The sequence below is a fragment of the Parasteatoda tepidariorum genome, chromosome 11, assembly GCF_982258835.1.
Source record: "Parasteatoda tepidariorum strain Cologne lab strain chromosome 11, Ptep-v5.0, whole genome shotgun sequence".
NCBI lineage: Eukaryota > Metazoa > Arthropoda > Arachnida > Araneae > Theridiidae > Parasteatoda > Parasteatoda tepidariorum.
The window spans coordinates 81684734-81709490 of record NC_141765.1 but is presented as its reverse complement, the minus strand read 5'-3'; the positions used below and the strand labels follow the sequence as shown (position 1 = coordinate 81709490).

The following is a 24757-nucleotide window of genomic DNA, read 5'->3' as shown; positions in this document are numbered from 1 at the left end:
AGTTCGATATCTGTTGGGTCTCGAGATTCACCATTTTAAATAGCTTAACAGCTTGTATCCTATTTAATTTTTCGCAATTACAGCCTCGCCATCTGTGATGCAAACTGTATAAACCGGCAACTTAAATACGGTTATTTTTTTTTTGGAATATCCGTATCGCAAAAAAAAATATGGGAGTTCATATTTAAGTCCTCAAACCCTACCAATCCCCCATCCCATCCGAAATGTCATTTCTGTACCCTTTACTTATATATTAATGACATTTCTGGTTAAAAAACAACAACATAATTCTGGTAATAAAACCAAATTATATCGTATTTAAACCATTCATTTGGTAATTTTTCCATTTGCATTGTAACGGCTTACCAGAAATTGTTATTACCACACATTTAGCGAATAAATGATTTTTATGTCATAAATTTACAGCATTTACTACCAAAAGAAAATGTATTAAGCCAAAAGGTATTACTACCAAACGAAAGTTATAAGGTACCACACTTTATTGTTAATTTTACCTAAAGTTATTACCCAGGCGCTTCGGCAAAAATTATCTTGCTTTTTGGTGTTTCCATAAGGCAATAAATCTATATTATATTCTACTGGTCTTTAGCATACTTTTTCAGCGTGTCACCGGAAAAATAGAGAAATAAAATAGAAAATTAGTTAGCCAATATATAGTCTGAATAAAACTATTTTCTGATAAATTTTTGAGTCCTGTTTGTTGCGCTTTTTCTTGAATTTATTTTCAGTATTTTTAATGGCCAGTGTGTTTTAATACAAAGTTATTATAAGAAAGTCCTTTTTACTAAGGTTTCTTAAATGAAGTGAAGTGAAGATGTGATTTCTAATTGTTTTTTGATTTGCTAATAGTGTATATACATTAAATAATGGCAGAAAATTTCTACTGAGAAATATGCAGCTCAGAAGAACTCATAAATGCGATAAAATATTTTTTTTTAAATTTCAATCAATTAAACTTAATTATTCTTAATTAGTGTATATAAGGTTAATTAGGTCCCCCCCCCCCAAATATGGGTATGCTGGAAAAATTTTCAACTTGTCGCCTTGACAGTCTCCCGCACAGCCAGAGGTGGACAGAGAGTATCTGGCACACGCACTGGCCGAGAGGCCCGGCGAAGCCCCTCCGTGGCATTTATGTAAAAACAAGAAAAAAACATAGTACTATTTTGGCAACAGCCCGGAGGTAATCGAGCAAAAATACAAAAGTAACAAATTCACCTCTAGAATTAAACGTTTTACATGTATAATAGTTGTGATTATTCCGACTATTAACTAACAGGTGAAATTAAACATCTAGATTGATGTTTACAATAAAATATATGAAAAATTCAAGAAAAAAAACTAAATTAAAGTTTATAAATTGTCCATTGGACCCTTATAAATATTTGAAATTCAATAAAATTTACGATATCTACCATTTGAAACCCAGAATTTACCATGTGAGAGCTGTAAAAATATAATGGAATTTGTACAAGCTTTATGAAAAATATTTTTGGTCAAACCTCATAACCGAAAACTGGTGATTTAAAAATTTAAAGTTTAAAATACAGGAAAAATAATAAAAAGATTATAAGGGTTTAGTGTATAAGAAATATAAAATTTAGTTTTTAGCATTTTTTATATATTATAGGATATTTTAGAGAAAATTTCTTTACATTTTGGTCCTGAAACGAAATCCTAGACTCAAATAAAAAGATATTTTTATGCCCTTACACTGTTCAAGAGGTTACTCGAATTTGTAAGCTTTCTTATAACTTTTCATTGTAATTAAAATTTCTAATCAACGAAGGTAAAGCAAATAATAATTTTACATAAACAAAGGCATTGAAACAGAAAAAAAAATCATGAAATATTGTTTTTTTAGGTTATAAAATTAAACCAAATATTGCGCAATCTATTGGACCCTCGGTATCAAAGGAATATTGATTTTTAAACTATCGCTTTCAATATACATGCTATAAGAAAGATCTTTTATGAAAATGAAACTTATTTTAACAACTTTACTGGAAATTTTCCCAGTTTTTACTAAATTAATAAAAACGAATGCTTGGTAATGTGTATTTTCTTACGAATTTGCAATTTCTAATTGTAAATAATCTATGCATGAAATATTTTTTTAATATTAATGAGATACAAAAATAATATCTAATCTTAATCTATTTTAATAAATTATAAAAAATTAACTATATACAGGGTGTTTATAAAGTCCCGGACCCATTTTGATGTTTAATAACTCATAAAAAAATAAAGATATATTAAAATTAATAACATAAATGGTTAGATAGACACAGAAAGTTTCATGACCCTTGTCAATGAACTTCCACGTGTGCCCCCTTCGTCGCACGGAGAATATCAAGTCGATAGTCAATTTCACGCCAGGTAGCAGCAAGCATGTCGGCATCCACAGAGGCTATTGCGGCTGTAATTCTGACTTTTAGGTCATCAATGTTTGACACGATCCTCCTGTAAACATTGTCCCTTATAAATCCTCAAAGAAAAAAGTCCAGCGGCGTTATATAAGGTGATCTGGGTGGCCAAGGAATTGGACCTTCTCGCCTACAGAAAAGACGGTCTCATCAGTTGTATACTTAGACATGTTGGAAACTAGAAGAGCTTCAGCCACATGTCTTTTTGCAACAAGATGGTGCTCCACCTCATTGGAGTATCATCGTTCGTAGTTCTTTGAATGATTATTTTCCAGGAAGATGGATTGGGCGAGGAGGTCCAATTCCATGGCCACCCAGATCACTTGATATAACGTCGCTGGACTTTTTTCTTTGGGGATTCATAAAGGACAATGTTTACAGGAGGATCGTGTCGAACATTGATGACCTAAAAGCCAGAATTACAACCGCAATAGCCTCTGTGGATGCCGACATGCTTGCCGCTACCTGGCGTGAAATTGACTATCGACTTGATATTCTCCGTGCGACGAAGGGGGCACACGTGGAAGTTCATTGACAAGGGTCATGAAACTTTCTGTGTCTATCTAACCATTTATGTTATTAATTTTAATCTATCCTTATTTTTTTATGAGTTATTAAACATCAAAATGGGTCCGGGACTTTATGAACACCCTGTATATATATATATATATATATATATATATATATATATATATATATATATATATATATTCCTTTTTAATAATTTATAAAAAAAGATTAGATATTATTTATTTAATTTTTGACAAGGATAGTACAAATAAATGACCAGATTTTGATTATTTATATTTTTCAAAGTATTACAGTAAGCGATATACGAATTTAAAGAAAAATCTAAAAAGTTTTTTCTCTCGGTTACAAATATTCAATGTGGACTTTTTTGTGACCGGGCAAACATGTCATTTTTAATCAAGCTTGTTGCAAACATTTAATAACTTCATAGTGTCCGTCATTCCTAATGCTGCACAAATGTGTTCTTAGAGCATCTATGGCATCGGTGAGGTATAAAACAGTACCTCTGAAATGACCTCATAAAGAAATCCTCGGTGCAAGGTCAGGGGATCTTGTACGCCATGACAGTAAGGATAAATCCTTTGTCATCAGCGAGTCTTCTAGACGTTCTATATATCTAACCAATAACAGAAACACTGTTAGAATATACTAAAAAAAAACGTTTGGGAATCAGTAGAAACTATTGATAATATGAAATTAAAGAATGTTTGGAATAAATTAGATAGCAAAAATTTGTTTGTCGCACAAAATAGCAATACTTATTGTATTAATTACTGTAATATTCCTAATTATATTTGAAATATATATATTTTAAGACAGGTATTTATTTGTGCTATCCTTTTTATGTTGAATGTGGTCATTATAGAACCTATTGCATAAATATAATTTTTTTTAATTTGGTGCTGGCTGTATATGATTCATTATTATCTAATAATTTTCTGACCCACTGTTGATACACAATTATGTTTAATTTCTTTTATGCAGATTTGTGATACTATTATACTTAATAAGCATGAAACTTACATCTAAATTAGATATTTGAAAGTATTTATGCTGTACTAAACTATATTGTTGTTGTTGTCGGCTGCCAGTAAAGCAGAGGGGGTGCGATTGTTCTTGCTTTCTAGTTGGGGCCATCTATGGCCAAGAATTCGACTTCTGCCACACCCAAACGACACACCCGTTTATATTACGGATCCATACAGACATCCATTCTATCGTAAAGTTTACCTGAACCAGAGAGCGATCAACCTCCAATTCAGTGTTTCCAGAGATATTGATTTGTTATGAGAACAGGGACGACTTTGTGATCGTACATATTTAACGTGCACCAGTCACCATTTACTACACGGGGAGTCTTCGATCGGCTAGATTAACGTGAGTCCAGCGCTTTGTTAACCAGGCTATCCCGGTCAAAAGTATATTAGAAGTATTTATTTAATCAACACAGTGAATACTTCAGCTTGCGTTAATTAAATGAATACTTTTAGCGGATGAGAATTTACTTATTTACCTTTGCTGAAAAGTTTGTTTACTAAATGTCCACATGAATATTTTAAAACTCAGGAACAAGGCTAGGATAGTGAGGATCGAATTATTCTTGAAAAATGCTTTTAAATATGCAAATAAAGTGGAAGAAAAAGCCTCTAAAAATCATAGAAATGATCTTAAAATAAAAAAATGCCCTTTAAATTTTCGACGCAATATCTTGTATTTGTTTTTTAAATTATGAATTGTAACCTCGTGGTATTCATAAATTCAATAAAAAAATAAAGTGGTATTTAAAATAAATGTATAAGTTGTGAATAAAATAAAATCTAAATAAATACTTGATAAGGACAAATAAGAATTCATTAATCTTTAATTACAACCTTCAAGATTATCGGAACTTTATTGCATAATTAAATGTTTTTTTTATATTCTGAAAATCGAGCCAACGCGTTTCGCCCAAAAGCAAATCTTACGTAATAAGCGTTTCGTGTAAATATAAAATACAAGATTCAAAGCAAAATTTATAGTAATTTAAAAGGAAAAAATTCAATGCACAAGCAAATTCTTTTAAAATTAAAAACATCAATAAAAATTGATAAAAAAAGTACTTAGAAAGGAAAAAAATAGAAAAAATACTAAAATTACCAAAAACATTATAAGTAATAAAATGATCAAAAATGTATTAATAATCAACATTCTAGCTCAGTTTAGGAATAATAATCTTTTAAAAAAAGTCTTATGAACTCTTATAGGATATTTTGTTTCACATGTTAAGGTTTAATATATGAATTCATATTATACAAAAAAGAAATTTTTATTTTAATATATTTTTGAGCTAAAATATGGATTTTCAAATGAAACATTAGTAAGTAAAAGTGATAATACAACATACTTTCTCTTGATCCAGTTGGTTAGAAACATAACCGATATCTAAAGCAGATTCATTCCGAGTATTGACAAAATTTTCAAAGAGCGCAATAAATTCTTTATCCAAATATTTACAATAGGATGCAGCTAAATCTTGCTTTGGTAATTGATGAATCAACTGTTGATTTCTGTATCCTTCTCCATCACTCCCTAATACAGGAATCTGATGCTCTGATAACTGACTAAAATAGTCATCAATCTGAAACAATTTATTTATTTGAGTAATTGAGAATTATTATTTCTACAAGTTATGATTCGAGATTCTTAATTGATATTTATCTTACACAAAAATTACTTTTTACGTTAGTGCTTCCATTTCCACTTTCCAAAAGCATGACGATAAATGCAAAATGTTAATTTTTTGACAAACTCTTATGACATAATTATTTTATATCACAGTACACTCCTTTATTTTGCGAGTCAAGAATCTGTTAATAAACGGGTGTTTCAATTTTAGTCATCATTTCCAAAGATATGGCGAAAAACTCAAAATGCTACATTAAAGGGATATTTTTTGACAATTTTTTGACGTAATCATTTTAAATAATATAATATATAGTAAGCACCTCCCCATATTTTGAGAGCCAAGATTCCGTTAAGTACGGGGGTTGGTGTGTTTGTTCAATGTAAGAAAGTCTAGATGTTTTCAACCATATTAATCATCTCTCATTAATTGATTAACGTACATGAATTATCTCTCTCAAACTATTAAAATTACGCCTTAGTAGGATAAAATCCGATAAACAAAATAGTTCCGAAGAATGAACTTTAAGATTGATATTCTTTTTACTGTATCAGAAATTATAAAATTACGTCAAGTGTTTGGTCTTACAACAATAAAGCCACTGGATGAACACTGCCCAAATTTTTAAAACAACGAATCCCTCTACGTTTATTTAATATTATTACCATTTTTATTTTTATTGTATTCATTTTAAATATTTACATATACAAAAAAATTAGTACTTTGTTTACCATTTTCTGGCATTAGTCAGAACTAAGATTTATACTGACACATATATTTTCTCCAGAAAACTTTTAAGTATAAATCATGCAATCTTAATGGTTCAAGGGGGGAAGCATCAAATGTGCTAATTAATTAGTGCAGTTACGACATCAGATAAAACGTACTTTCTCTGAATAAACGTACCTTTTTTTTCGACGTATTTGGATTTTTGCCCCCCAAAATATAGGGGATATCCGCAATCTGGGAAATGTGATTCCGATTGTTTGAGAGCGGTTCAAACGTTAGACTACTTAATGTTAATTTTACAGTTTGCGTATCTCGTCATATTTTGAGAACTTTTTAAGCGAAGAAGTTTTGCACACAATAATAGAATTCGTTGATCTAAAGATAATTACTTTTGGTAAATAATGATTATTTTTCATTATTTTATTTATTATACAATGGAAAGGAAATTTAAATTGTGATGCATTCAATTTTTTACATAATTTTAACGAATGTAAATTTACAATGCAAAATACAAAAGTTGAGCAAAATCAGTCTAATAGTTATATCGAAATCGAATTTTAAAGAATTTATATTTTTGAATTCGGTTTCTCAAGAACTATTTGGCTGATTTCGCTCAAATTTACAAGTTGTTGTGCAAAATTACATTCTTTAAAATTATGTAAGAAATTTTATCCCATACAAATCAAAAATTCTCTGACAGTTACTAGATAACGTAATAAAACATAATAAATATTTACTGAAACTTCATGTGCTTTGAATAAAATTTATAGCTGCGTGCAAAAATTTTCGATTGCTTAAAAAGTTTTTTTAATATGGCCAGATACTCAGAACGTAAAATTAACATTAAGGAGTTCAAACTTTATACTGCTTTCCGGACCAAGATATTGGGACCCTATTTCCCAGATTGTGGCTGCCCCCGTATATTTTTATTTTTTTTTTGGGGGGGGGGCACAGAAATCCAAATCCGTCGAAAGAATTATTCGTCCATATTTAGAGAAAGTACATTTTTGTGTCTGATTTCGAAACTTCAAATATCGTCTGCACTAATTAATTAGCATATTTGTGGTTACCCCTTCGAGTCCTTGAGATTGAGTCATAGAATGTGAAGTTCTATCAAATTCATCATTTGACCAAAAGTTATTCAAGGTGGTCCGTTTTTTTCGCACTTTGTAATTATAAGTTAATGCAAAATAACTTATAATATTATCATTCATTGGGGGAATGGAACCACTTATGTCACTAAAAATTCATAGATTGCGTTTCATTATATATTTTTAGATTTCCAGTTAAAAAGGAAGGAAAAAGACCTTGCACTTTAGGGTAAAGGAAAAGAAATTAAAATTCTGGCTAATTACTGTCAATAAAAAAAGTACTAAAATATTTGAGAGTAACAGGTGGTTCCTAGAAGAAACATTCTCAATCTTAATTATTTTTTCACTTATTTTGCGACTATGTATAGTGCTGATTCTAAATCTACATATTAAATACCATTACACAGTGTGGCAATACATATTTTGGACTCATAATTGGATTTTAGTATCACAACAAAATTTTAAAAAAATAAATAAATAAATAAAAAAGTATTTCAACTTAAAATATATTTACAAAAAAATTAAAGTAAGCAGTCTTAGCCAAAAACAATGGTGAAAAGGTGTCTCAAAAATGTTTGCTACTGTGATGTTTCATTCCTTGAATCTTGAAGGAGTATTTTTTTACGTATGCCGAAGAATGTTTTACGTTATCACGTGTTCAAAATGGATCAAACCACGTTGGATTTGAGACTGGTGAATAATGTGTTCATTCTTGTGTTGTTGTGGGAAATACAGGGTGTTTATAAAGTTCCGGACCTATTTTGATGTTTAATAACTCATAAAATAATAATGATAGATTAAAATTAATAACATAAATGGTTAGATAGTCTCAAAAAGTTTCATGACCCTTGTCAATGAACTTCCACGAGTGCCCCCTTCATAGTACAGAGAATATCAAGTCGATAGTCAATTTCACGCCAGGTAGCGGCAAGCATGCCGGCATCCACAGAGGCTACTGCGGTTGTAATTCTGGCTTTTAGGTCATCAATGTTCGACACGATCCTCCTGTAAACATTGTGCCCTTTTAAATCCCCAAAGAAAAAAGTCCAGCTGCGTTATATAAGGTGATCTGGGTGGCCAAGGAATTGGACCTTCTCGCCTCAAAATTACAACCGCAATAGCCTCTGTGGATGCCGATATGTTTGCCACTACCTGGCGTGAAATTGACTATCGACTTGATTTTCTCCGTGCGACGAAGGGGGCACACGTAGAAGTTTATTGACAAGGGTCATGAAACTTTTTGAGTCTATCTAACCATTTATGTTATTGATTTTAATCTATCTTTATTATTTTATGAGTTATTAACAATCAAAATGGGTCCGGAACTTTATAAACACCCTGTATTTATTGCAATATCCACGAGAGTCATCATGCGTTGTACTGAATCTTTCATACACACGTTTCAATGCATACTTAAATCAGTAGTCAATCATAAAAAAATTTAAAACTTTAGTGATAGACAAAAATGTCTGGTTTTAAATATAGTACAAGTTATTTCTTGCAAATCTGCAAATTTAGAAGAAAAAGACAGACGTAATTATTACTTCTCTATTTGATAAACCTGGGGGTACCCAAGAATATTTTCTTTCATCAACTTCACAGGTTTCTTCTGGACTTTCAGCCCTAAAAAAATCATAATTTTAGTTCACTTTTTATCTTCTAAATATAAAGTGATATATGAAAGGATTTAGAGATATAATAATTATTTTTTATTATATCATTAATAGTCACAACCCTACAGGGAAATGCTTTTATCTCAAGTAACGAAACAAGTCAAAAATTAGGGTTGTCTTCGTTGCTCTAAAAATAAGTAGTTTACTTATTTTTAGAGGGATTTAATTGAAATATTCAAATCTTCAAACAATAAAGACTGATTCAAAGAAAAAGGTGGAATTTTCAGTTCAATTCCTATGTGTGCCATGAAACGTACAGCGTAAATATAAACAAAATTTTCAAAAATTTCTCGAGAAACAAAATTGTTTTGCCTCTTTTGCTTCTAGATTATTTAAGGAGATGTTACTATAATTATGGAATATTTTATAAGTATTAAAATTTACATTGAAACTCGAGGGTTTAGAAAGGCGATGATAATTACTAGTAATACCGTGCATGCAAGCTGAAAAAATCATTAGACAAAAGGGCAATTTAATAATCATTAATATTCAAAAAGTTGTTAAGAATTATTAAATTCTTTCCTCAAGATTTTAAAAACGTATTTATTAGATATCCTAAAACTGTTCAAAACTAGCTCCACATCTGCTTTTTTCTCTCTTTACAATTTTAAGACAGTTAAGTATATTAAAGGAAACTTTTATTTATTATTTAAAGCAGAATGTGATGAGATTTGTAATTGCAAATTATTTTTTATTTAAATCTATAGCTACAGCCAGAACCAATTAAACTATGAAATAAACGTAAAATAAAATGTCAGAAAATTGTAGCCTCATTCGTAGTTTTTAATGAGAAATATTTTAAACAGTAGCTTTTAAAAGTAGTTATATGTTTAACTGATAAACAAAATGAGCGTATGGTAAATAAAAAATTATTAAAATTAACTTTTTCTTGAAAAAATTCAAATATTTGCAAACTGGTAAATTTTGCAATTTTTTTAAATTTTTATTTTTAATTCTGAAATAAGCAGCAATTTTCTCTCACTTATTTTAGTTATTTTTTCTTAAAATACAATAAAAAATAAAAATAATTTTAAAAAAAAGTATTTAATTCACATCTTTAAACTGATCGCTGTCTATTAATTTCGACATCAGGTACTTAAAAGAGCATTTTTTATTCCTATTTACTGACTGACTCTTAATTACAAATTATAGACTAAATTTTAAAAAGGACTTGTACATCTGAATTCGACCGTGAACAATTTTCTGAATCGATTGGCGCACGTAAATATTTACTTCATTTACTATTTCCTCAAGACACAAATTCGCATTTTTTCAGGTCAAGAACTACTAAATCTATTAAAATAAAGTTTTATAGAGGGTTGGTTTGGATATAAATCTATAGAATAGACCTACAATGTAACAAATGTTTGTAACAAAAATAGAGAAAATTTTAATTATTGAAATACAATAGGCATATTTTGCACAAACTTCTGTATCACTATATTTAAAAATATATTTCAATATCATCACTTAAAAGTTAAGTCTACTTAAAACATATAATTTACTTTCAAATAAGTTAAGTGAGAAAACTTCAAAAACTTCCACCCTAACAATAACTTTCGATCTAATGATAGGATCGTCACATTCTAGGACTCAATCTTAATGACTCGAGGGGGTAACTTCAAATATTCTAATTAATTAGTACAAACTATATTTTAAGTTACAAAATCTGACACAAAAACGTATTTTCTCTGGATGAACATACCTTTTTTTCAACGGATTCCGATTTCTGAGCCCCAAAATATAGGCGACAGCCGCAATCTGGGAAATATGGTCCGAATAGTTTGGTCAGGAAAGCGCTCAAAAGTTTGAAACACTTAATGCTCATTTTACTTCTTGGATAATTCGCTATATCTCGGGAACTTTATAAGTGAATTGAAAAGATTTTGCAGACAATAATTAAATTTGTTTATTCAAGGATAATTCCATGCGAAAACTTACTTGTAATAAACTTCTGACTTAAAGTTTCTTAACTTAAGTTTCTGAGAAATCAAATTTTCAATATTTGACTTTTTTGTCAAGAACTATTTAACCGTTTTTGCTCAAATTTTGCATTTTGCCATTCAAAATCATATTCTTTAAAATGATGCAAAAAAATAGTATACCTTACAATTCAAAATATTTTCGACCATTATTAAATAAAATAATAAAAAATATTAAATAATTACTAAAAGTCATTTTTCGCATGTAATTATCTTTGGATAAACGAATTTTACAATTGTGTGTAAGAAAAATGTTTCAAACAGTTTAAAAAGTTCTTGAGATATAGCGAAATACACAAAAAGTAAAATGAACAGTAAGGCATAAAAATTTTGGAGCGTTCTCCTTACCAAACTATTGGGACCATATTTCCCTGATTGTAGCTTCCCCCTACCTTTTGGGGATCAGATATCCGAATCCGTCAAAAAAAAAAAATTTATGTTTATTCAGAGAAAATAATTAAACCAAAATTATTCAGGGTGGTCCGTTTTTTTCTTTTTTTTCCCACTGTAGCTAATATATGTTCCGCAAAGAGAGATTTTAGGAATAACCAAATTTTAAGTGTCTTAAATATATATTTTCAACAATTATTTTTTTGTAATGTACTCATACTTTAATTTCTACTATAATTATACATTATAGACAATTGTGGTGCTTCGTTAATTACACTGTAAAAAATTTAGTGTATAGTTGCAGCCATTCATGATGTTGAGGTTACCTGCATACATTTTTAAGTACAAAACTGTAGTTTTCTTGGAAAAAAAATTATATAAATTGACAAAACAGCAATTGTTTGAAAGAATTAGTTCGAATATATTACTAAAAATATGCTTGTTTTTGAAATGAAGACATTCAATTGATTCTAATGTGCTTAAAAATATATATTGTCAATAAAAAAGCAAACAAAAAATTAATAAATAAATAAATCTATAACAGTGAAAAAGTAATTAAAAAAGTGACTGGTGAATGTTTTACAGATTACACAGTAAAACATTTTGGTGTATAGTTGCCACTACTTTTAGTGTTGAGGTAAACTAAAAATGCTTATAGTGCATGTGGACGCATTTTTTTCATCACTTTTCATTCTAGGTAGTTATTTATTTTTGTGTTTTTTGATTGACAACACGTTTTCATGCTCATTAGAATCAGTTGAATAGCTTTATTTCAAAAACATTTCGCTTAAATACAAGTACATATTAAATGATATATTCGCACTAATGCTCCAGCCGACCGAAGACTTTTCGTCTAGTAAATGGTGACACCAGTCACGTTAAAATCTGTCTGGTCACAAACTAAATTTCTTCTCATAACAAATTATACCTCTGGGGATATTGAATTGGAGATTGATCGTTCTCTGGTTCAGGTCAAAATTACGATCTGCGGATAAATGATGGGATGTATAAATGGGTTCACTCTCTAAAACGGTATGACGTATGAGTGTGGCAGAATTGGAATTCTTGACCATAGATGGTGCCACTGGAAAACAAGAGCAATCACAATCCCTCTGCCTTAATAACCGACGACTACAACAACAACAACAATTCTTTCTTACAATTGATATTTCGTCAATTTTATATACGTTTTTGCTTGATAACTATAGACCGGTACATAAATTTGCATATGTAACAGTAATTTGTATATTGGAGAATGTATTTGTAACAGTTTTGTATTTTAATTACAAATACATTTTTAAGTACCGAACTGCAGTTATTGAGCAGAAAGTTAGATAAAATTGACGAAATTGTTTAAAAGAATTAGTGTGAGTATATTGAAAATGTGCTTGATTTTTAAACGAAATTTTTTGATAATAAATATTTTAAAAAGCTATAACAGTGAAAAAGTAACTAAAAATGTGACTCCTGCACTGTAAAAAATATTTATTTATCTCAACTCTAAAAATGGTAGCCACTACTTTGTTTACAGGTTGGTTAAGATTTTATTGATGTTTTTATGGAACGGTATTTTCATCATTAGCTGTTTCAAAACTGGAATTATACATAGTTCTGAATTACATACATAGTTCAATTAAACATAGTTCTGCTCTATTTCTTGAGGGCTGAAATAGTACGTATTTATTCTCATGCGTAATTTTAGTGAAAGAAATGAGTGGAAACACAACTAAATAATAATTAATGAACAGAAGTTCAAAAGTAGGTTCTAAATTTGATTTTTAGAACTAAAAAACTTACCTCCACATGTGGGCGTATTTTTCATTGCAATGGACTTCATCCGCTTCCTGGTTTTGTACGCCCTACGGAAATAAACTTCTTGATAAAATACTACAAGATCATTTTTTCTCAAACAAAATTTATTAATCTTAAAAGGAAAGTTATATACTTCTTTCATGCAATGTTAAAATTTTTCAGCATGCAATTTAAATAAGAAACACCCTCATTATAATAATATATTTGAAATAATTAGGTTGCTGAAGTTAATAAAATCAATTAATTTACACATTTAAGAAGAAGAAAAAAATCAACCATTTTTATTTTAGTGATATTGATAGAATCCCGCTTTTTTACAGTTAGATGTATAGTTGCAGATATTGTAGAATAACTTATTTTAGGAAATAATACGAAGCGTTTTTATTATAATGTTTAACCTGAAAGCACAATGTTTTCAGGGGATCTTGTTGAAACCTTCATCTGTTAGAACCATCTGTTTGATAGTCGCGTGCCAACTTTATCGTAGTACATAGATAAGAAAAGAATAATCTCTCTTAAAATCACATTAGTTTTTCAAGAGTTGAAAGTTTTATCAATATACTAAGTATAAAACGTGAGTGCATTTTATATTCCTGAATTTCATAAAAGTAGTATTGAATGATATCTTAAACATATTTTTTTAAAAAAAAATATTAATAAAATAACCATATTTGCATTCGTGTTTTGTTATTTAGAGCTAAAATATCGTGTACTTCTTTTAGAAATTGGATATCATGTACTTCTTTTTGAATTGGTAATCTTTTTGAAATTGGAACCGGTAATGAGTCATTCTCAAATCACTCAAATGATTTATTGATATTTTTATAATTTATAAACACCAAATAGTTTAGTTTCTATGCTTCTGCAAAGAACTGGGGGGTGCGCGAGTCCAGAAAACGATCAACCTCATTTGTGACCTCGTCATTTGAACGGAAGATTGTGCCATAAAGATGCAGCTGCAGATGTGAAAAAAGATAGTAATCCGAAGGCGCCATGTCTGGGCTGTAAGGTGGATGTTGTATCAAATCCCACTCCAGAGTGTAGAGGGTCCAGCCGGTCATTGCACTGACATGTGGCCGGGCGTTATCTTGATGAAAGAGAACCACCTTCCTTCTGAACTCGTTTTTTCGTTTTTCGCGAATGGCATCGCAAATTTTGATTAGCATATTGCTGTATATTGTACTGTTGATGGCCTGCCCGCTTTTCAGGTACTCCTTGTAGATAATTCTACGACAATCCCACCAGATACAGAGAAAGACCTTCTTGTTAGTTAGCTTTCATCTTGCAACCGAACCTGCTGATTCCCCGGGTGCTGACCACCCTCCTTTACAGCTAGTATTGTTGTAGTATACCCATTTTTCATCACAGGTCACAATTCTGTCCAGAATGTTCTCTTTTCTTTGATCTCTGAGCAGAACCAAACAGGCCGCTTTTCTTTTACTCTTGTCTTCAGCAGTCAATTCGTGAGGCACCCAGCGGTTAAACTTAAATGTTAGATTTATGCGTTTGAGGGCATTTACTATTGTTTTTTGGCAAACGTCAAGCTCTAACGCAATGGTTCGTGTTGAAACATTTCTGTCTTGATCAATAATTTGCTTCAATTGGTCACAATCAACCTCAGTAGGGCGGCCAGAGCGTGGTTCATCTTCAATGTTGAAATTCCCATTATTAAACTTTCGAAACCAAACTTTTACTGTATCATAAGAAACAGTATTGAAACCTAAACTTTCACACATTTTCTTGTGGCATTCAGTTACACTGAGTTTATTTCGGAACTCATAGTACATAATCGTTCTGATCTGCTTGCATGATAGCTCCATTTTAAACACTTTTTTGGTGCACAAGATGGTAAAGTTTTGACAAACAAATTACACACTTGTGTAGTTCCAAATTTCAGCTTTAAAATGCAAAAGTCTATTTCAGAAAAGGGTAACTACCACGGGAATGGCTGCTGCTGGCACGGAGGTATCTCGCCTTGGCGGAAAACTTTTTACTCAACCCGATATATATATATATATATATATATATATTGCATTTATATATATATATATATTTGCATTTTGCAGTTCTTTGATTGTACTGCAAGAATAATTCATTTCATTAACAAACTAGAAGTCACCCCGAGCTGGTGGCTAGAACTCACCTTGTCCTTCCCATCACAAAGACATGAAAGACAGCTATTTGTAAAATTTTACCTACGCACAATATTTTTCCAATTCCAATTACTATATTTTAAACAAGTAACTACTTTTGGATTGTGGTCTTGCGTCTTCTGAAACATTATACCTTTTCTGTAGATTCACTGACCAGTCCTACAATCCTTTTAGCAGCCAGAGTGGGACATAAGAATTTTAAGAATCAATATACATTACGAATTTATAATTTCGGCGATTGTTGGGCTTTTGAAAATGACAAAATAACCTTGTTTAACACATTATTCATCATTGGAAGAGGCGAAAGTTAACACGTTGTGTGTTTCACATTTAAAATTTAATATCGGGGAACGAAATTATCTTACAAATACAGAAATCGTGTTTCCACACAATTGATTTTTTGCCTTGCGAACTTTTTTGTACTCCAACTCCCCTCTACACATGATGTCTGTCATCCACTGTGATTATCAATAACAAGTTCTCGTGGTAAAAAAAGAAATAATTTCTTTCAATTACTGTTTACACGATTTTAGAAGATCGTAAGACAAATTTCTAAACTCAGTGGTGCGACAGCCCATACAGGGCTAATCTCAGTTTTCTTGACCTAGTACTCTGGAGTGCAGGAGCATATGTTCCGGTTTAGGTGGTCAGCCGAACGCGGAACGCCCAGTGTTTAGTTCCCAAGCATGTTTGACCCACTGAAGGGATGAAAGGCTGAGTCAACCTTGCCCGACCTTGCCTTGATCAAACTCAGGATCTGTGGCACAGCAGCACGAAGCACTACCACTCAGCCAACGGGCGTCAAACAAATTTCTAAGGGCTTATAAATTTTAATAAGTGTACAGGTCCAGGCTTTATAAAATGTTTGTTTTTCATATAGAAGAGCAATTATCTTCCTCTCATTAGTATACAACAGTTACAACAACATCAGGATTGGTTTATTGATACGACATACATTTGCAGGCTTGTGTGCTCAATTAAAGCTTTTAAACCTTTGTCAAGTATAAGGACAGATAGCACAATACAGAGAAGGACATCACACAGAATACATCCAGGGTTACGGCGGGATTCGAACCCGCCACCTCCACGTTTAACAGAGAGTTTGGCGGGCGATACCGCTAGGCCAGGGAGGCCCCCAACATCGGGAATACAGTTATTTCTGTATCGTCTAAGCAATAAGCAATTAGTTCTTTTGACCACTTCATGATAATTTTTGAGGCTTCGATTTCTTCCAATGGAACTCTTTGAAAGTAAATAACAGTTAACTTCTTACTATTTAACAGTCAGTTAAAGTTTTTCCAAACATTGAGGAAAACGTTATGTATCCGTACCTGTAGTTGAATCCTCTAAATGTTGAGAAAAGGAATCTCAGTAAAATGGAGAAGATAAATGAACCACTGTAGCTAGTCCAATTGTAACGGTCGTTCAAATTTCATTTCAGTGTTGCAAACAGTATTTATAACTGTACTATCACAGCCAGTAACGACCAATTGCTACACATCAACGAAGTTTTTCCTAAATACTGATAAAAAGCGTTTAGGGCGATTACGGGACATAGATATATTTCCTCCAGGTTTTTGAATTATGCTTATGTGCTCTGCCTATATCTCACTTTTGTGCATTTTTTAAACAACTTTTCTTGAGACAATTATAATTTTCTTCGTCAATCAAAAACACTTCTTTAACACTGACGTCGGTGTTCATTTTGAGGTTCATGCTTTTCTCGCTTGATTTTATTGCCATCGAATTTTAGCACTTTCTTCACTAATCAGTCTCACATCTTTAAAAACGCTTGACACTAAAGCAACTCTCTTAGAAAATTTAAACCTGCCAATTATTATGATGTGATTTCTCATATTGATGACGGCGTCTTCTTAATGTAATGCTTCGTAAAATGAATTTTTAAGACGTACGGTGCGCAACAAAAATAAACGGACCACCCTGAATAACATTTGATCTAATGATTGGATCTTCTCGTTCTAGGACTTAATCTTAACTATTCGAGAGAGTGACTTCAAATAGGCTAATTAGATTTTGAAGAAGATATTTTAAAATAGAAAAGCAGACACAAAAACGTACTTTCTCTGAATAAACATACGGATTTCTGACCCCTAATATCTAGGGCGTAGCCACAATTTGGGAAATGTGATCCCTATAGAGCTAAGATCGAATCTTCTCAGCCGAAAAACAAAGTTAAGACTCTATAAGACACTCATACTCCCTGTACTACTTTATGGAAGTGAACCCTAAATTCAGATATACAGAGGACACTAGACACCTTTGAAAGAAAGATCTTCAGAGCCATCTCTGGCGCAATTCAAGAAAGGGGAAGCTGGCAAACTAGATATAACTTCGAGCTCTACCAGCAGCCCAAATTTCACAAATAATTCGCAGTAATAGGCTGAGATGGCTGGGTCATCTACGGAGAAACCCTGAAAATAGCGCCATGAGAATAGTCACCTTTAAGAACCCCGAGGGGTCACGTCCCAGAGGCAGACCCCCTACTAGATGGCTCAACGACATCGAAAATGATTTGAAAACCCTAAAGATTAGAAATTGGAAGGGAGTTGCTATGTATAGGAAACCCTGGTGTTTGTCAGCTGTTGAGCAGGGCTAAAGGGAATAGAAGGGCTGGTTCACTCCTTTGAAGTATCTCTTGCCGCGCCGATCCTCCGACGTCACTCTAGTGACGTCACTTTGGCGCAAAGCTCGCACTTTTACTTCAAGAACGGAGCGTTTGGTCTTACTAGCTCTAACTAATATTGGATCATTTCTTTTTGCGAGATATTCTAAGACATTTGTTATTTTCTATAATGACTTTCCTCAGTTTTTGCAGTGAATTTACAAGAATTTAAAACTATTATCGAAATGCCAGTTTGCGCGATTGCAACTTGCAAAAATTCTGATATAGAAACAAAAGGAAAAAGTATAATTTTTCGAGGTGTTCCCTAAAGTAAATGAACAACTATGTAAAGAATGGATTCCGAAATGACACAGTTAATATAAAACAGCAATACGTTTATTCTGTCGTAAAGAACTTTTATAAAAATTCATTTTGTAAATAGAAACCGCCTCGTTACTTCATAAAGAAAGGCAGGTGAAAAGAATTAAAAAATAGATAAAGTCAAAGAAAATTAAAATGTAAGTAAAAAGTATAAATAAAATATATAGTATATAGTTGAAATTCTCCTAATTTCATAACATATTTTTTAATGTAGTTATTCTAAATATTTATGATTTTTTTTAAAAATTATATTCTCTTCAATTTAAATATCTATAAATTATATCATCGTAAATTTAAATGTCTGTAAACAATTGTAAAATTTCTAATGTCATTATGAACCTAAATTATTATTTTGTTTCAGTAATTAGCGTTTAAGGTTGATGTTTCCTAATGATGAAGTATGAACAAATTGCTATTAACGACATATTTTAAAATCAGGGATTCTAAATTTAACTTAACTTATCTTTATAAAAAAATATGTAGATAAAAAAAGTGTCGATATATGCCTTCATTTTTATTAAAAGTTAAAGTTAAAACTGAACTTTTTAAAATAAAGTATTTATCGTGTCATTTTCACCAACCAGCAAAACATTTTTATAAGTTTAAAATGGTATTTTTTTAATATAATAACCAAGAAAGTTTTTTTTGAACTATGTTTATGAACGGAAATAATGTGTTAATTACGTAAAGTTTGAAGGCTAATAACCAGAAAAAGTCTAACTTATTTTTACAAAGAGAAAGATGCAAAGGTATCATATCTTTGCTTGCGATCTACGAGATCTGTGGACACAGTGACGTCATGAGGAGGGAAATCGTAGCTTCAGCTCTAAGAGCGGAGTGAACTAGCCCTTGTATTCTCTTTAGCCCTGCTGTTGAGGCAGCCAAGACCTGCAGGGGGCTGTTGACAAAGAAGAAGAACAAGATCCCTATAGTTCGGTTAGGAGAGCGATCTAAAGTTTGGATACCTTAATGCTAATTTTTCTTTTTGCGTATTTCGTCATATATCCGAGAAATTTGCAAGCGAAATGAAAAATTTTCGCTGGCAATTATAAAACTTCTTAATTGAAAGATAATTCCACGAAAAAATAACTTTTGGTAAATATTTATTATTTTTTATTATTTAATTTATTATTAGTCGAAAAATTTTGAATTGTAAGGTTTTGCAATTTTTTATGTCATTTCAAAGAATGTAATTTTGCGTAACAAATTACAAATGTGAAGTGAAATCGGTCCAATAGTTCCAAAGAAATCGAATTTTAAAAAAGTCGTTTCTTTAAAATTCACTTTTTAAGAAACTTTCAACCGAAATCACTCCAATTTGCATTTTGCCATATAAAATTACATTCCTTTAGTTGAAGTAAAAATCATTTACCTTAAAATTCAACATTTGTTCGACTATTTCAAAATAAAGTAATAAAAACTAAACAATATTTAAAAAAAATTACTACTTGCATGAAATTATCTTTGGATAATCGAATTTTACAATTGTGTGCAAAAATTTTTCAATTTGCTAAAAAAGTTCTCGAGATATGGTGAGATATGCAAGAAGTAAAATTAGCATTAAGACATCCAAACTTTGGATTGCTTTCCAAACTGAACTGTGGGTACCATATTTCACATATTTCAAAAATTGCGACTACCCCTTATATTTTGGGGGTCAAAAATCCAAATCCGTCATAAAAAAAGCTAAGTTTAGTCAGAGAAAGTACATTTTTGTGTCTAATTTCGCAACTTAAAGTATCGTCAGCCCTAATTAATTAGCATATTTGATGTCCCCTCTTTAAACCATTAAGTTTGAGTTCTAGATTGTTTGGATACAATCACTAAATCAAAAGTTATTCATGGTGGTCAGTTTATTATTTTAGGCACTACATTAATAACTGAATCGCCTAATGAAATTGCTTTTTCTAGATTACTTTAATCATTTCGCATGTTCCTTCTTTCTAAGTCTTTCTGCTTTATATATATATATATATATATATATATATATATATATATATATATATATATATATATATATATATATATATATATATATATATATATATATATATATATATATATATATATATATATATATATATCCACATTCAGTGTTTCTGTTGGGTCTCTTATCATACTAAAATTTTAGTTCTGTAACAGATTTTAAAAAAAAAAATTCCTATCAATGTTGACATGACTGATACAAGCACTTTAGTTTTCTCCTCAAAATCAAGAAAAAAAACTTGCGTGTGACTTCAAGAATATTTGATTTAGCATTAGCGATTAAGCATTCAACTTTTTATTAAAGTTATTTTTGACCTTGTCTCCATTGAAAGGCTTTCTCATATTGTAATGATAGGCTTTTATTAATTGTACTATTCTAATGTAAGTTACAGTTGACATCAAAGAATTGTAGAAAAATTCTTGTATTTAGAAAAAAGGAAACTTCTGGCCAGAATTTCTGCCACTTTCACGTGGTGAGTGATGTTTATATAATAAATTATGATTGTGTTTATAAAGCTTTTGAGGTTCGTGGGATCGTCAATAATTTACAAACTGAAAAAAAATGTTTTTGAACATCCTATGCCAAAAAAAGGAGTAATAAATTTTTAACTTACAACTGGTATTTTGGTTATTACATGCGAAAATTGCGGGAAATTTCGTGAATCTAGCTTAAATATTTACAGAGGTATGAACGTTTTTATAAAACACGTCCTATATTTTTTTATCCTGCATTTTTTTTTCTTGCTATAACTTTGAAAATATTCACTAAAATTTAACAAAACTATTAGATCAATTCAAAATTGATCACAAAATTATTGCTTTAAAGTTTTAAGAAAAATTCGTTTAAAATTGCGATAGATATGAGTAATTAAAGTAGTTTTTTATGCTGCACATCTGATTCTTAATAATGTGAGAAAATATTATTGGTGAATATACGCATTTATATATATATATATTCCCCAATTTTCACAAATTTTAAATAATAATAAAATTGGAATCATTCAAAGTTCCTGGAAAAAATAGCGAAACTATTTTAATTTTACTGCGAAAATATGGATTCGCTGCAAAAACAAGGCTTACACAAAAAGTGTTTGTAATTCTCAGCAATGTGAAAATTTTATTTTTAAACATTTCCTTAAGAAAGTATTCTCATTCAAAAATAAATCTTTCAGATGGTGTGCTGATTGTTAGAGCTTTCTTTGTTTTCCCTACTTCTAGAGAAAAAAACACTGTTTTCTATAAAACACTGTCTCACATTAGCTTTTAAACTCCAGCTGAACATGTGTTTTGAAACATCTAAATTTGGAAAGACTCTTTGTGGTGTTTTGAAGAAGATTTTATTCTCTGGATTACGAAGAATTCTAACATTGGATCTAGCATGTTTCTTTTAAAATAAGAAAATAAATAACTAAACAATATTATTAGAAAGAGAACTATATTAGAAAATCAAATTTATTTTATTTTAGTGTCTTCATTTGAAGTTAAAAAGAATCTGTGAATAGGGTAGAAAAGAATTTGACGTACAGCTCGCAAACTAACCATTTAATCCAATGATCGACGTACTAATGGTTAGTCTTTATGGTTCGAAGTCTTAAATATGCCAATTAATTAATGATGTTTCAAATAACGACATCATTTACAAATACGTACTTCCTCTAAACAACATGCCTTTTTTCTATAGATTCGAAATATCAAAATGTAGGAGTAGCTATAATTTGAAAAATCTGTATCCAATAATTCAGTAAGGAGAAGAATCAAAAATTTTATGTAAATGTTTGCTTATGATATTTTGCCATAGCTCTAGAACTGTTCAAATGAATCCAACAAATTTTGCTGAAACTTATAAAATTTGTTTTTAAAATTATAATTTCATTCAAAGAATTGTATTAAAAATATTTATCAATTTTTTTAATTATTTATCTTAATAATGATCATAACCGTTTTGAATTGTATGCTATATAACTTTTTTCTTCTTAAACTAAGTAACTTTAACTGACAAAATCTAAAATTTCAGCTAAGTCGATCAAATATTTCTCGAAAATTGGAAATTTAAAACAAATAGTCTTTGAATAGCTCAAAAACTATTCAACAAATTTTTTGTTTAAATTTTTTTTCATTTATAATAACTTAGTAGAAACTGACGTAAAATTAATACGCGTTAGAATTCATAAGGTTTTTGGTGATTCTTTTTAGGTAAATAATAATGAAATGTAAAGTACATTTATTAAGAAATTTCTTTGCCAGGTAAAAGAAGTTCTTATAACGAAAAAAAATTTTTTTTATCTTAAACAGTTTTATAGACACAGTGAAAAACAAAAACTATTATTAACATTAAGGTGTTAAATTTTCAACTGCCCTCCTGATTATACTATGAATCTTTTTTCTTGAGACTCAAAAATCCATGTTTGAGAATCAAAAATCCAAATTAATCGCAAAAAATAGCTCGTTTATAAAAAAGCAGAGCAGTTTTGTCTCTGGTTTTAGTTTTTTCTTTGTCCGCGCTCATTAATTAACATATTAAAGGTAAACCCTTCGAAATATTAAGATTTTATGCATAAAAATACAATCCAGATCAAAAGCCTTCCAAGTATTCAATTTTTATTTCACACTGTACAACATTACACCTTTTTAATGACATTTGAAATGCAAAAGAATTACGTAATTTTATCGGAAAATTTAAAATATTTTTGTCAACACAAAACATGACAAAAACTTCCAACATTAAAACAGTGACACTCTGTTCAATTAGTTATATTTTTATTTTAATCTATTTCAGAATCAAAACGATTCTTAATAACATCTTTTCATTATTTTTTATTTTTATGCAAGGTACAGTTATGAGAACTCAATGAAAATATAAATGAAACTCACAAAAGGAAAAGAACGAAAATAAAATTTCTTACAAAGCAGTTCTGAAACATGAACTTAGCTTTTCCAAATGCATCATTTTAATTGTAAATTATACAGTCGTCTGTGATATCTACCTCACACTCAACAATTAGTTTCAGTAATTTATTAAACGTGCGGATAAAGCATGGAATAATTTTAGGAAGAATTGTGCATTGCAGCTGATATCTAAATTATGACTTAAAGGAAATTTCACTTAAAAGAAACTATTTAAATTGAAAGATAAATGACTCATAAATGTTTTATTTTCTCTCAATCTTATAGTCTAAAAACTTTCTAAGTCAAGTGGATACATACATATATATATATATATATATATATATATATATATATATATATATATATATATATATATATATATATATATATATATATATATATATATATTCTTTTTTTTATAACTTATAAAAATGGATTAGTTATTATTTATTTCATTTTCGAAAAGGGTAGTACAAATAAATGACCAGATTTTGAATCAAAAATAAAAATTATATGAAAAGTTGATTTCTTGTTGCGCGCCGGTTATCAATACTGCTCCACGTCTCCTCAACCTCCTTGTTAATAAAAATAAATATGAATTTCTCTTCGTTTTTTATATAAAAGAGCAAAATTTATTGAGTTTCGTATTCAATACATTGTCAAAATACATTGCCATTGTCAATACATTGTCAAATGTAAATTAAAATGTGAAATATTATTTTAGAATTTTGCTCATGAAGTTGAACAAAACCGGGAAGCAAATGTGACAACTGGCAATATAGACTTATGATTTTCATGTCAAGTTTTCCAATATATAAGAGTAGTAACTCGAAAACTCTTTGTCATAATATCTTTTACAATCCTTTCTTTATGTCACGCATTCATTTAACCTATTTGTACCTAGTGTCCTTATAAAAGGACAGTTATTTTGTCAAAAAAAAATTTAAAAAGTGGTAGCACAAGTGATTTATTGCTAGGATTAATCTCTCAGACACAAGGTTTCTCCAAAAATTACTATATTCAAAATGTATTAAATTCAAGCAATTGGAGTGATTAATAAATATTATTCAATTTTGTTGAAACTTTGCAACCTTGATTTCTTAAATAAGTAGACAATTTTAATCTACTTGAAGGGGAAAACTGAACAATTTTTACTTTTTAGACCACTATATATAGATACATGTTAATAAGATACTTTAAAAATAAAAATGATATAAAATGCAGATTTCCTGTTTCTGCGCTCCAGTACCTGCCCCACAGCCTCTTTGTTAATAAACAATAAATATAAATACTTTTCGTTTTGCGATTAAAAGCAAAATCTATTTGAGTTTTTGGATTCAATACATTGTCAAATAAAAACTCTCATTTCAATGCGAATTCTTGAGCTTTAAATTGGATGAAATTTAAATTG

At 30.1% G+C, this 24757-nt stretch overlaps 1 protein-coding gene across 1 annotated transcript in view; it reads right to left on the bottom strand.

Moving 5' to 3' along the window:
* Nucleotides 1-5331: 5331 nt before the first annotated feature.
* The window catches only part of LOC147801853 (protein espinas-like), a 32500-nt gene continuing 13074 nt past the window's right edge, over nucleotides 5332-24757 (bottom strand). Inside the window, exons 2-4 of the mRNA XM_087154517.1 lie at nucleotides 13303-13364; nucleotides 9005-9083; nucleotides 5332-5595 (exon numbers count right to left, since the gene is read on the bottom strand). Coding sequence (XP_087010643.1) covers nucleotides 5332-5595; nucleotides 9005-9083; nucleotides 13303-13364 — 405 coding nt within the window. The remainder of the gene's footprint in view (nucleotides 5596-9004; nucleotides 9084-13302; nucleotides 13365-24757) is intronic.